General features: G+C 39.4%; 1 protein-coding gene across 2 annotated transcripts in view; it reads left to right on the top strand.

The window, feature by feature from the left end:
* Positions 1-13,582, top strand: part of rgs7b (regulator of G protein signaling 7b) — a 113,929-nt gene extending 100,347 nt beyond the window's left edge. The window contains exons 12-18 of one of the 2 annotated variants that reach the window (XM_053511444.1): positions 2,948-3,009; positions 3,110-3,220; positions 7,697-7,822; positions 8,378-8,564; positions 9,619-9,708; positions 11,589-11,624; positions 13,321-13,582. In XM_053511444.1, coding sequence (XP_053367419.1) covers positions 2,948-3,009; positions 3,110-3,220; positions 7,697-7,822; positions 8,378-8,564; positions 9,619-9,708; positions 11,589-11,609 — 597 coding nt within the window. In that variant the 3' untranslated portion in view covers positions 11,610-11,624; positions 13,321-13,582. Of the gene's footprint in view, positions 1-2,947; positions 3,010-3,109; positions 3,221-7,696; positions 7,823-8,377; positions 8,565-9,618; positions 9,745-11,588; positions 11,625-13,320 lie in introns of those variants that run through there. The other variant, XM_053511443.1, reaches the window with a different exon arrangement.
* Positions 13,583-14,290: the final 708 nt, after the last annotated feature.

Here is a 14,290-nt window from a genome sequence, read left to right as displayed (position 1 = left end):
TTTGCTGAGAGTACTGAGTAACCTCTGATGTCAAACTACTTCAGGAGTCGTACCGTATACGCAACACCAATAGCTTGCTGTTCACCTCCTGACTGAAAGACTACAAAATGACTGTACTTTATATCACTCTTAGAAAAAAATAATAAAATTGTTAAGAGTCTTGACTGATGTTGAACCCTGAAGCCAAGATCTCATGGGGGACCCTCCAGTGTACCGACTCTAAAACAAGAATAGCTAAAACAAGACTGCTAAAACAACAAGAAACTCAACTCAGCCTGAAGTGTTTTTTTATAACAAGTTCTTTTTCTCTTATATGCAGTTTCTCTGTATTCAATTGTCTCTGAACTTGCCCACTGTGTCTCATGCCTCAAATATGATCTTTTTTTATGTGCGTGTTATATTTACGATAATATTTAACAATGGATCTGTTTTTGGTATTCAGGACCGATACATTACGTCCTGAATCTCAAAAAGTATGTATGTTTTTTCCAGATTTTAATTTATTTATTTTTTCAAGATTTTCTTTCTAATATAGTCGTGTCCAATTCCTCCCGTCACTAGGGGTGCGCCCACATTAAGACCACTACTCCCACTCAGTCAGGGGAGCCTAAGAAGACTATCACATGTTTCCACCCAACCACGTGATGCCAGCCGACTGCATCTTTCCGAACTCTCGTAACACACTCGGAGGACAAACGCTTTCTGTTCCTTCTGCTTGCGTCAGCTCACAGACGCCCCTGATTGGCTGTAGAGCCGTGATTAATGTGGGAGCACTAAGTACAGTAACTCTCATCCCTTCCCTCTGAGAGAGCTCGGCCAATCAGCTCTCTCTAGGCCTCTGGTCTCCGGCCCGATGATAGGACTAGCACTTTACCACTGCACCACTCGGAGGCTTTAATTTCTTTCTACACTATAAAACAATGCTGAAGGCGTCCAAAATATATAATAATCTCTGTTGAACAGTTGATATTGAGATGTATCCGCTACTTATGTTCTGTGATGTTTCATAGTTTTGAAATCTACACTATTGTTCTAGAATATTGTTCTAAAGTGGTTAAGGCATTGGACTAAGGTTCGGAAGGTCCCAGGTTCAAACCCCACGACCACCAGGTTGCCACTGTTCAATTCAATTCAATTTTATTTGTATAGCGCTTTTAGCAATTTTCATTGCCGCAAAGCAGCTTTACACAGTCAAAAGAATTATTTAAGTTTGTATGAAATGTGAATTTGTATGAATCAAAATGGTCAGTTTGTCCCTGGTGAACAAGCCGAGGGCGACAGTGGCAAGGAAAAACTCCCTGAGATGGTAATAGGAAGAAACCTTGAGAGGAACCAGACTCAACAGGGAACCCATCCTCATTTGGGTGAAACAGAAAGCAGTTAATGATCTGCATTTATACAGTGTGTAGGGTGGGAGGCAGTTCAGCTATATTAGCTGATGTTAATTGATGTTAATATGGAGTCCAGGTAGTTATTGAAGACCCAGGTAGACTTGTAAGAAGTTCCAGTTATGAACTATCGAACTGTCAAGTCCCCAGAGAAACAGTTGCCAACACCAGTCAAGGCCAGAACCATTTTCTAGGTAGAGAGAATCATTCCCAGACACCAGACGCATCCCAGAGAGACACACGGGGCATCCATGTGACGAGATCTTCAGCCAGAAGCGGGGCACCAGGATGGGTCAGACAGGTCCGGAGGGCAGAGGGAGTCTGGATCACTGGCAGCTCAGGAACGACATGTGTAGCTCGACAGAGAGAGAGAGAGAGTGAAAGGGGGAGACAGGAGGAGAGAAGAAAGAGAAAGAGGGGGGGAAGAGAAGAAGAGGAGAGATGGCAGTTAGGTATGGTCACAGTCACACAATGTATAATGTGAATGTATATTAACTGTAAAGTGCAAGCAGAGACTCCGGCAGGACTAACTATGACATCATAACTAAAAGGGAGAGCCAGAAGGAAACACAAACATGAGGGCTTCCTGACATGTAAAGCAAACAATCACCTCACCATCAGCAAACCTGAGTGATCAATGAGAGTGAGGAAGACAGCATCCAAACATACCAGTTCACCATAATACTCTACGTCCATGAGTCCCCCAGATCTGCTCCTTTACCTAAGGCTAATCTATTTATAAAAATGCTTGGCTAAATAAATAGGTTTTTAGCCTGGACTTAAACACTGAGACTGTGTCTGAGTCCCGAACACTATTTGGAAGACTATTCCATAACTTTGGGGCTTTGTAAGAAAAAGCTCTGCCCCCAGCTGTATTTTTCGTAATACGCGGTACTGACAAGCAGCCTGCATCCTTTGATCGAAGTAGGCGTGGCGGATCGTAAGACACTAGCAGTTCGCTCAGGTACTGCGGCGCGAGACCATTTAATGCTTTATATGTCAAGAGTAGTATTTTAAAATCAATGCGAAATTTCACAGGGAGCCAATGGAGTGAAGATAAGATACTGTTGGGCCCTTGAGCAAGGCCCTTAACCCTCAACTGCTCAGATGTATAATGAGATAAAAATGTAAGTCGCTCTGGATAAGAGCGTCTGCTAAATGTAAACAAAAGTGTTAAGTTAGACGGTGTGTTTAAGCTTTTGGCTGGTACTGTACACCACTGTAATCGCTGGTTAATAGTGTTCAGACATTAAGTTTAAGCAGTGGGAATTAGTGCAGCAAACTTGCTGAAAGTGCACTTCTGTGACGGCAGCAGTTCTAACTTGATGTTTATTCATGCATACAGAGTACATTGTGAAGACTAGACAAAAGTAGTCCATGCACTCATTGAACCCTAATCTCCATGTTTAAGGTTAGAGGCAAATATGAAAAGAGAAGTGTTAAGCTTTTATTTTCACGCTTTATAAATGGTAATAATTTAGATGACAAGTTGCAGGTGATTATTTGTCCTGAGCTGCTGTTGATATACTGATCTTTACATGTTTGTGATTTCTTTACAGATACAGTATTGGCAAGCGCAGTTGGACAGACATCGATTAAAAATGTCCAAAGTTGCAGAAAGGTGTGTTTGATTCTCTGACAACCTTGCAAAAGTGTTTAGGAGTGATATGTCCAAGAGAAGCTTTGAGCAATTTTTTTTCTTTACTTTTGCTTCACTGCAGTTTGTTGAGCTACACAGAGCAGTATGTAGAGTACGACCCTTTCATAACCTCACCTGAGCCATCAAACCCTTGGATGTCAGACGACAATACCCTCTGGGAACTGGAAGCCAGGTTTGTGTGTGTATATGTGTGTTTCGGGGTAACATTGCAATAAAATCCAGCACCTTGCAGCTGAAAAAGAAAAGAAAAACAGTTTATATGCAGGACACGACGTAGCAAGAACAGACTCGGACCTGGAGGCGATATACCTGCTTCATGCTTTGTCAGAAAAGGTTCTGACAGTGGAAATAAAGTTGTGAACAATATCCAAAGTTGCTGGATTTTTTTTTTTACACCTAGGTTTAGAGGTTTAGAAATACATGACAAGGAGTATGGGGAATTGAACTGCAAGCGGGAATTGCAGGAATTGAAATAAACTGGTGAAATGGAGTCAGACTTTCCACTGAGTTAGTAAAGTTATAGGAATTCAGTAATGTATTTGTGTGCCATTAAAGGAAAATAATCAACAATGCCATGATGTGATGTGATATTATATGAAGCTCAAGTTACTCCTACCAACCCAAGTTGTTTACTTTCCAGCACACCCAGAGATGCTGGAAGATAATTTCTTTTACACCACAGCAATTTAAATAAAACATCATACTGTTTATCGTCTTATGTTTAGGAAGGAATTATTTCCTATTACAGGTAGTTCCTGACTTACAAACGAGTTTCATTCCGGGAGCATGTTCATAAGTCGAATTTGTTCTTAAGTCGCGATGGGAATCCTGGAAGCCATTTTGTCTCAAAGCTGTAAACTCTGTTTTGTTAAGGATTTTCAGAAATTAGGATTATTCTCCATCAGGACTCCATCAATGATTTTCTATCATTGTGCTTCCCAGACCGATTTATTGAAACCGGTGAGGCCGACTCATTTTTTCCGCACACCCAAATGCACATACATACAATAGACCGGACATTTTATACATTCACTTACACAATGAAAATATTGTTTATATTTGTAAATATTGGTATCAAGTGCACGGTAGTGTCTAATTTTTTGTAAAATACACGTGAGTTACTTCCGTGATTTGTTCGCATTTATGAATGTTCGTAGAACCGCGGTCTGTCCATATCTATGGAAATTTGTAACTCGCATATTTGTAACTCGAGGACTACCTGTATCACAATATAGGAGTTATAAATTGTCATCCTCTCACCACTTTCACTCAACTTTCTTTTATTCTCTCTCTTTTCATGTCACTAAGGAAGCACAAAGTCCTTAGAAATCCTGAAGTTACAGCTTTATCTTTGACTGGTTCACTGACACTGGCGACTCCTTCCTAAATTATTAAACAAATAAGCATCTCCTATCAAAAAAAACTTTTTACCATATCATTTTTTACATATGTTTTAAAAGTAAGTTGTTATAATAGATATGATTACTTGCTAGTATGAGTGCGCTAATCTAAACCTTACAGCTGGCACTATATTTAGTGCTGCTGTTATAGAAAATGAATCACTAGCACCACCATTCTGACTAATCAGAATGAAGTATTCAGCACTGCTCGGGAACAATAGTGCACATTTTACCAGGTCTGATCTAAACCATAAAGTGTGTGTTATCAGATGCCGCACACAGCTCTCCTGCACTGGTGCCTGTGCTTACGTGTTTACTGAGGTGTATTTGCTGGGGAAATGAGCTTATCTTACTTTCATGTGAGAATCACTCCCACATGCTGCCGGTAACAGATAGACCCCTGTCAAACCCTCTCTCTCTCTCTCTCTCTCTCTCTCTTTCTCTCTCTCTCTCTCTCGCTGAGCAGAACAGATAGTCTTGTATCAACATCACCCTCGGTTTCTCTCTTCTGGAGCGTGGAGAGCGGATTGAGTGTGTCAACAGGGCTAAACCTTTTCTGTGGTCAAAGTAGAAACTATATCGCGTGTGTCCGTTCGTTCATTTATTTATCTTCACTAAGCACTTTATCTTTGTGCCTATCCCAGGAACACTGGACACAGGGTGAGAATATTACCAGCATGAGAATCCAGAACATATTAGAGCTCATTCTGGCTGGAGTGCATTCAAATTATGTCTGATTCCATTATAGTCCAACTTAAGTGGTGATTAAATTGGACCTAACCCTAATTTAGATTTAAGATCAGTGACCTATGAATCATTTAAGCACAAAGCATGTAACTTCAGGCATAAAGGAGTGAGAAACAGGTGCAGATGATGACAGATGATCAGGCCGGTGAATGTAGATGATGAATGTTATGTGTTTGGAACAGACGAAAGGGGAAAGGAGGTTGCGGCTGAGGTTCTTATATAAACCACCAATTTTTTAATTGTATTTTTAAGCACTTTGCAGCCTGTCGTAGTTAGACCAGGTGTTCACATTTCTTTAACTGATTCAACGTTATTTAAGTTTTAAAATTCTTCTTCTTTGTCTTCGGCTGTTCCCTTTCAGCAGTCGCCACAGCGAATCATCTGCCTCCATCTAACCCTATCCTCTGCATCCTCTTTTCTCACACCAACTCGCTCACTGCATCCATAAATCTCCTCTTTGGTCTTCCTCTAGACCTTCTGCCTGGCAGTTCCAACCTCATCCAAACATCTAACATGGGTTGTCCCTCTGATGAACTTATTCTTGATCCTATGCATCCCTGTCACTCCCAAGGTTTTAAGTTTTAAGATTAATATAAAGAAATGAGGAGTAGCTCTGCACACACACACACACACACACACACAAACACACACACACACACACATACACACACACTATATTTTCCAAAGTATTTGCTTGCCTGCCTTCACATGCATATGAACTTGAGTAACATCCAATTCTTAATCCATAGGTTTTAATATGATGTTGGCCCCGCCTCTTATTAGCTTTAACAATTTCAACTCTTCTGGGAAGTCTTTCCACAAGGTTTGGAAGTCTGTTTATTAGAATTTTTGACCATTCTTCCAGAAATGCCCTTGTGAGGTCAGACACTGGTGTTGGGCGAGAAGCCTGTCTCACAGTCTCAAACTCATGTTAGAACTGTTGGGAGTTGGGAGCATGATATTGTCCAAAATGTCTTTGTATGCAGGAGCATTAGTAGTTTCTTTTACTAAAAGTAAGGGGTCAAGCCCAACTCATAAAAAACAACCCCACACCAGTTCCAACATGACCGTGCACCAGTGCACATAGATACGTCCACACATTGTATAATTTTTTAACAATTTATTTGTGGATTACTGTGTCAAATAAGTATTTGATCACTTGCTTATCCGCCAGATTTCTGACCCTCAAAAACCTGTTATTTTGCTTTTAAATAGTCCATATGCTTTTTACGGAGCCATTCCTTGTATTTCCTGGCTGTGTGCTTTGGGTCATTGTCATGTTGGAAGACCCAGCCACGACCCATCTTTAATGCTCTGACTGAGGGAAGGAGGTTTTTGCCCAAGATGTTACAATCCATGGCCCCGTTCATCCTCTCCTTAATACAGTGCAGTGGTCCTGTCCCCTGTGCAAAAAAAAACACCCCCAGAGCATGATGCTTCCAGCCCCATGCTTCACTGTAGGTATGGTATTATTAGGATGATACTCATCATTCTTTTTCCTCCAAACACGGCGAATGGAGTTAAGACCAAAAATTTCTACTTTGGTCACATCTGACCACAGGACTTTCTCCCATGACTCCTCTTCCTGATTCTTAGCATCATTAATACCCCATGTATCTACTTACACTTTGGCTGATTGTGGGGTGCACAGGTGTCTTTATGACAGCTTATGACCTCAAACAGGTGCTACTAATTTAGAATCATGAGTGTAGCTGGACTATTTAAAAGCAAAATAACAGGTCTTTGAGGGTCAGAAATCTGGCTGATGAGCCAGTGATCAAATACTTATTCGACACAGTAATTCACAAATAAATTGTTAAAAAATCATACAATGTGATTTCTGGATTTTTCCATGATTTTCTCCATGATTTCTAAGTAAGAGAATTTAGGACAAAAGGACAGTGTCAAAGCGTTATTTATTTCTTTATTCAGCTCAGCCAAGCATTATTTGTCTCTCGGCCTCACAGCATATAAATCAGACCTCCATTCATCACATTAAGGTGTATCCATCCACTCATTACCTGCTCGTCCTCTGTGATTTACCACTGATATTCTATGTAAAAAACATTTTGTCCAAAAAAAAAAAAAATAACATCTGACTAAAATAGCGAGAACAAGTAAAGTGACGTGACATGTGGCTTCGATTTCCACTCACCTTTGACACAGCAGACTATGGATTGAAGTGCTAATTAAAAAGAACGAGTCATTTCACTTTCAGTGTGCAGTCTCGTTACGACTGAGGTCAGCGATCTTGGTTTCAAAAGCATTATGGTAATGGCTAAACAACAAGGTTAATTCATAAGCAAATTGATTCATAATCCTTTACTTAATATGCATAGTCATGTGCAGTCATTAAAAGTGTTTTAAACATGATTTAGTCTTTTAGGCCTCAGGGCTACAATGTGAAAAAATATGGGCTCATCCAGGATTTACACGTGTCACAATGAATATATTTAGTGTGATATTTCCTCTCTCTCTGTCTCTCCATCTCTCTCTCGCAGTAAGGAGCCGGGTCAGCAGAGGGTGCGGCGGTGGGGATTCAGTTTTGATGAGGTTTTGAAAGACCCTGTAGGGAGGGAACAGTTCCTGAAGTTCCTCGAATCTGAATTTAGCTCGGAGAACCTGTGGTGAGTGAAGGTCACCCTCACACCTGCTCAGTCACACGTCTAAGCTGAACAGAGCTGACGATCAGTTCTCTCTTATGTCTGTGTGTTTCTTTACTGAGAAAAAGAAATGATAGAAAAAGGAAGCACTGGACAAGTGGATATTTATTTGTATCAGTGAGTGCTGTGTCTCACCCGCCTCACTTTACCTTGTTCTTGGTTATATTTTAGTAATTTCTCATTAAGCTTCTAATGGCCTAAAGACTTTGTTATAAAAAAAATGTTTTAGCATGTAATTAAGTATTACCATGAATGTTCAGTCAAAGCATGTTTAATGTGCTTAAATAATAATAATAATAATAATAATAATAATAATAATGTAATTGTAAATAAACTTACTAATAATATATTATCAATAATTAAAGTTTAAAATAAAACCTTTACACAATACTACATGTAACATGAATACTGCTATCACTGCAGTCCAATACTGTTATAAACGCTCACAAACCTTCTGGTAATTATTATGTGTGTGTGCGTGTGTGTGTGTGTGTGCATGTGTGTGTGTGTGTGTCTCAGCTTCTGGCTGGCCGTGCAGGAGCTGAAGAAGCGGCCGATCCGTGAGGTGCCCAGTCGTGTACAGGAGATCTGGGACGAGTTTCTGGCCCCTGGAGCTCCGAATGCCATCAACCTCGACTCCAAAAGCTATGATAAGACCATGCAGAATGTCAAAGATCCTGGACGCTACACGTTTGAAGATGCCCAGGTCACATTTGTTTCTTCCTTTATATAGTGTTGTAAAGGCCATGAGAATGAGAGAATGTGTTTGGTGTACTTATTCACTGGGGGACGGGATGTGTTACATGTGCTTTAGCTGTGTGATGTGATGTGATGTGTTGTAATGTGTTATGCGTACTGTAGTTGTGTGATGGGACATGTTATGAGTACTTGTACCAGTGGGATGGGATGTGTTTCCTGTAATGTAGCAGTGGGACAGGATGTGTTATGCATACTGTAGTTGTGGAATGGGATGTGTTACATGTACTGTAGCAGTGGGACTGGATATGTACATGTACTGTTAGAGTGGGATGGGATGTGTTACTGTGTTACTTTGTGTAATGTAATGTAGCAGTGGGACGGTATGTGTCACGCATAATGTGACAGGACGTCTTACGACTACTGTAACAGTGGGACGGGATGTATAACGTGTTATTGTTCAGGGTAACAGGACGTGTAACGCATACTGTCGAAGCGTGAATGGATAGATAACGTGTACTTTATGTGGTGTAACAAGGTGTGTTGCGTGTACTTGTTGCTACTTATGTTAAATATTCTATATCCTCTTACTACCATAATTTGTACTCTACTGCCCTCAAGTGACTTGATTGCCCCCTGCTGCTCCACACTACTGCCTTTATTTTCCCTTTACTGCTCCACTTTGCCCTCTACTGCAGTAATTTGCCCCCTACTGTCTAATTTGCTCTCACACTACCCTCTATACCGCCGTGCTGCTTTCATTTTGGCTTTACTGCCTTTTGCTGCCCTTAAGTGCTTTAGTACAATTCCCATTTGCGCCCTACAGCCCACTACTACCCCAGTTTGTCTCCCTGCTGCCAGAATGTGTCCTCGGTTTGTTTTGTCCATTACCTGCACACTACTGCCCCCTACCCACTGCTTCAGTTTGCCGTCTACTTCTCTACACCCCTTACATTTTGTTTTCCACTTACTTTTATTGGGCTTAATGTAAATCTTTGACTGTAAATGGACTGTATGGACATGTGTAATAAGTTTCCCTGCCTCCTCTTCTCCCCCCTCCTCAGGAACACATCTATAAGCTGATGAAGAGCGACTCGTACAGCCGCTTCATTCGATCCAGTGCCTACCAGGAGCTTTTACAGGCCAAGAAGAAGGTAAAGTTCTTCAAAAGATTGGAGACAACCATCTAACTATCCGCCATGAGCATGTCTGTCTAATGCATACAGTACACTGCTGTACCGTGCCGCCACTCTCTGCTAGACCATGCTTGCTCTCTGCTGCCCTCTACTGCCCTCACAGCTTCATGTTTATTCCCTGATCCACTGATACCATTGCTCCGATTGTCTTAAATGCACCCCTTAATGCACTTTGCTGTCCCTCTCTGGTTGTCCTGGGGCAGGCGGAGCTTCTGAATCAGGACACAGTGCAGTTACACATTAATATTATTATCATCATATTCAGGACACATTTTCTTAGCAGCCTGCAGGATTATGTGCCTTTTATATTCAGGTCCTCCTCAGAGACGTGTTCAGAGACGTGTTTTAATCATCCATCTGATGTGGACTAAGCTCATGTCTTCAGCGTCTCTCAGACCCCGAGCATGGATTTGTTTCTGTTTGATATATTTTACCGCATGTCCCCGTAACACTCTCTGTCTCCTTTTGTCAAAGCTTTTGATCATTTTTACTTGGCCTTGGTCCAGTGTCTTGCCCTGTCTCGCTTCTGTCCTGTTCTGTATTTTTTCTTTTTTTTGTTGGTGCCTTTTTGGCAGCTTGCTCTGTTTTTTTTTTGTTCTTTGTGTGTATGTGTGTGTGTGTGTGTGTGTTTTCTGTTCTCTGGTCTTCTGAAGCATGTACACTAGGAACTCCAGAAATTCAGAGATTTCTTGTAATTGTGGTAAGTGTTTAATGAACAGATAGCCCAAGTCCAGCTTGGTTGTGTAAATTTGAGTATTTGAGGAGGAGTGACTTATAAATTGCTAGCAATAAAGAAAATACAGCGATGTATACAATAAATATAATTCCAGTTAAAGGTTTGCATTTCACTTACAGTTTACAGTGACATTATGGACTCCAATAATGAAGTCTGTGACTAGAAGACAAAAAAGAGGAGGGATGGCGTTCCCTTCCTTTCGATTTCTCTTGTCAATCATAGTAACTATGCCTCTGTGAGAGACTCTTGGGGAAGAAGGTGAATAGCACTTTCCTCCGAGTGTGTTACGTAGCCCTGTGACACATCATGAGCATCACCCTCTCCACCTGCTCCATTCAAATTGGGCCAGAAGTGTTCTGATTTTTTTTTTATAGCTATACATACAGACCTGTAAATAGGCGTATGGTTGGAATGTGTTTAAGTTTATAAAGCTATGAATGCCCATGCATATATATTTTTTAAACAAAATACATTTAAGTTGTAGCTTTAATTTGAAATTAAATGAAAAAAAAAAAGAAATTTAAGACTTTCTTAGGTGAAGCTACTCATAAAGCTGGTTTCAACAATGTGTAGGTTGTGCAAAGTTCAAAATTATATCTAAAATAACAGAAAGTAGAAAAAAGTGGAAAAATATACGCTTATGTTTTAAGTGTGTTTAAAGGTTTAACCGAATCAAGCAAGTCAAAACACAGCACATACTAAATATACAGTACATAAAAACAAGCATATCTACAGTATTAATTAGGACTATATTATTATTATTATTATTATTATTATTATTATTATAATGGTTAAAAAATTCTAAGGCTTTTGTGCAAAACTTAATTGGGAACGTAAACAATTTAAAACAAGATGACTATTCAAGGCTCGAAACTGTTTCCTGTCAGCATTTAATTTTTTTTTTAATTAGGCAAAAAAAAAAAAAAGTCTAACAATTAAAAAGGGGAACAAATAGATTGCATTTATTTAATAAATGATCTTTTATTGGTGATAGAGTAATGCATTGTCTTCTAAAGCTACATTATTAGCACCATGAAGGTTTAGTTTATATTTTGTCAGTTTTGAGCTTAGCTCCGTTCTTTTTGTTTTTTTTTCTTCACAGAAAAGCAAGAATTTGTTCTGAAGAACTGGATGCTGGGTAAGTTCATCCTCAAACATGTACAATACATCCTAATTGATGTTACTGTCACTGGCGTTTACCTGTTTTTGTAACCCCAGTGACGCTTAATGACTTCAGTGGATTAATGATTCATCATGGTACTGTAATATATTAAAAAGTCTCCGCTCAATGTATTACATTATTATTCCTATAGTAACAGCTTTAACACAGGGGCTTTTACAGATTTTTTGGTAAAAGTGTTATTTTTGTTAAACAAAGTAATTGTACAGCACTGTGCAAAAGGCTTGAGCATACAGTAACATCTCTTCATATTAAATAAAATATGGATTCAGTTAAAGAAAAGGGAAATAATGTTTTACAGTGACTTAAATATACAATTTAAAAAATAATTGTTTATGTTACAACCTCAGCAGCGACCTCATTTCCCCTCTCGTCTGTTCCAACCACTCAGCATTCAGCATCACCAGTATACTAATGACCGGCCTGATCATCTGTCATCATCTGCACCTGTTTCTCACTGGTTCATACGTTAAAGTTAGATGCTTTTTTATGCTTAAATGATTCATACTGTAGGTCACTGTGTGGTGTAACAAAAAAAAAAAAAACATTTCTTTGAAACTGCTCAGGTACAGGGAATTGAGAGACAATGAGAGACAAAAATTTTCCTCCAGCAAGCCTGGAGAGCTGTTCCTCAAGACTGCATTAGGAATATGCATTACATTGCAGTCTGGCTCCTTCAGATGCAAATTCTTAAGAAAGGTGGGTGGGGGTCAAGACTTTTGCACAGTATTGTATAATGATTTGTGTGGGGGAGAAATTTAATGTAAAATTGTTTAACATTCTTGGAAGGTGTTTTAGTTTTTACAAGCTGGATAGTGTGTGTTTTGTCTGGAAAATGACAGGCTGCATTCTTTGGAGAAAGATATTTGGTAATCTTTGGCAGTATCTTGTAGGAACTAATTCACTTGGCAAGATGCTTTTGTTCAAATTAACTATTTATACAAAGTGAGCCCTGTCTAAATAATCATTAACTATTAGCTAATTAAGTCATTCTGAATAAACAAAGCTTCAGTACTTGCCAGTAGAAGTAAACAAGTTAACATATGAAAGTGTTCCAAGTATTTAAAGTAAAACATTTTTGAATGCATATATTTTTTATATTTAGTCACAGGCAGCACTGTGGTGTAGGAGTTACAGTAGCACTGTCGTGCCATACATTCCGGGTTGGGGGTTCGGATCTCACCAGTGGTCTGTGTGTGTGTGTGTGGAGTTTGCATGTTCTTTTCATGTTTGGTGGGTTTCCGCAGGGTACACTGGTTTCCTCCCACAAGTGCTAAGGCAGGTGTTGTAAATTGATTGCCATTGGTGTATGAATGGGTGTGTGAATGAGTGTGTCTGTGTGCTTGTGACCTGTGACAGGTTGGCACCCTGTCCATGGTGTACCCCACTTTGTGCCCTGAGTTCCTTGGGATAGACTCCACAGTCGCCATGACACTACACAGCATAAGTGGTCGAGATAAAGGATGAAAGCATATTTATTTTTAGTAATCTGTGTTTAAAACATTCAAGCAAAGGTTTGATGAAAAATCCAAGATGTTGGTTGACTTTCGTTCCTTAACTATTATTTAACTTAAGGTATTTTGCATACTTATTGTTCATATCCATTGAGGCTACCATTCGTGATCTCACTATGTTTTTGTTTCTCTGCGTGTAGGATGTCAGAGCTACGACCATCAGGCCTCACTTCCTGCAAACCTGCGTCACACTTCATCTGAAGAAGAAGAGGATGAGAGCAGTGTGTGATTTGTACATTACTGTAATCTACTGTGCTTCATAATAAACCCAACACGGAGGTATAGCAGTCGAGTCGTTGCATGTCTGATAAACCGAGGTAAAAGATGGCTTTGTTTTTTTTCCATCGTTCCTCATCCACTCATACGGAGGACTGATTTTTTTTCACACGGCCTTGAAAACACATTTCCTGATTACTTCCTTAGTTTTCACATATCAGCTTTAGCTATGTTTTGTGAATAACAATAGGAATAAATTATATATATATATATATATATATATATATATACAGTATCTATAAGCAAATATCAATGCCATTGTACAAACACACACACACACACACACACACACACACACACACACCATTGCAGTTGTAAAGCCATGTTTGAATGAGAAAAATATTTATGTCAGATATAGTCTCCTCCAAAAATGCTTTATGACACGTCTCGTTTATTTTTATACTCTATTTATGAATATGTTGATTTGTTATCTGTATATTATTCTTCCTTCTTTTTTTTGTAAATTTCTGTACAAACTGGGGAAAACAGGGAAAGATGAACTAGAAATGCCAAATTATGGACAAAACATATTTTTTAATCCCACACCCGCCCTGATACATGTGTTTATTTTTTTATTGGAGAAACGACTGACCAAATACATGATGTCTATGGATTTGTGAAATGCAGCGATCACTGCCTCTGTGATGGGAATCTTTTAATCACATGTCATGTTTTTACAGTATATAGTGTGTTAGTCTGTGTGTATCAATAGGTAAATTAGAGCGACGGCTGATATGTTTATACGGTGTTGGAGTGTGTAAATCTGGTTGGGAGCTTGTTAATGAACACGTGTGGATGGATAAACGTGTGATCACAAATCAGCAACGAAGAAGA

This window comes from Clarias gariepinus, chromosome 14 (genome assembly GCF_024256425.1).
Source record: "Clarias gariepinus isolate MV-2021 ecotype Netherlands chromosome 14, CGAR_prim_01v2, whole genome shotgun sequence".
Lineage (NCBI taxonomy): Eukaryota > Metazoa > Chordata > Actinopteri > Siluriformes > Clariidae > Clarias > Clarias gariepinus.
The sequence above is the reverse complement of the archived record's forward strand: the minus strand, read 5'-3'. Positions and strand labels throughout refer to the sequence as shown.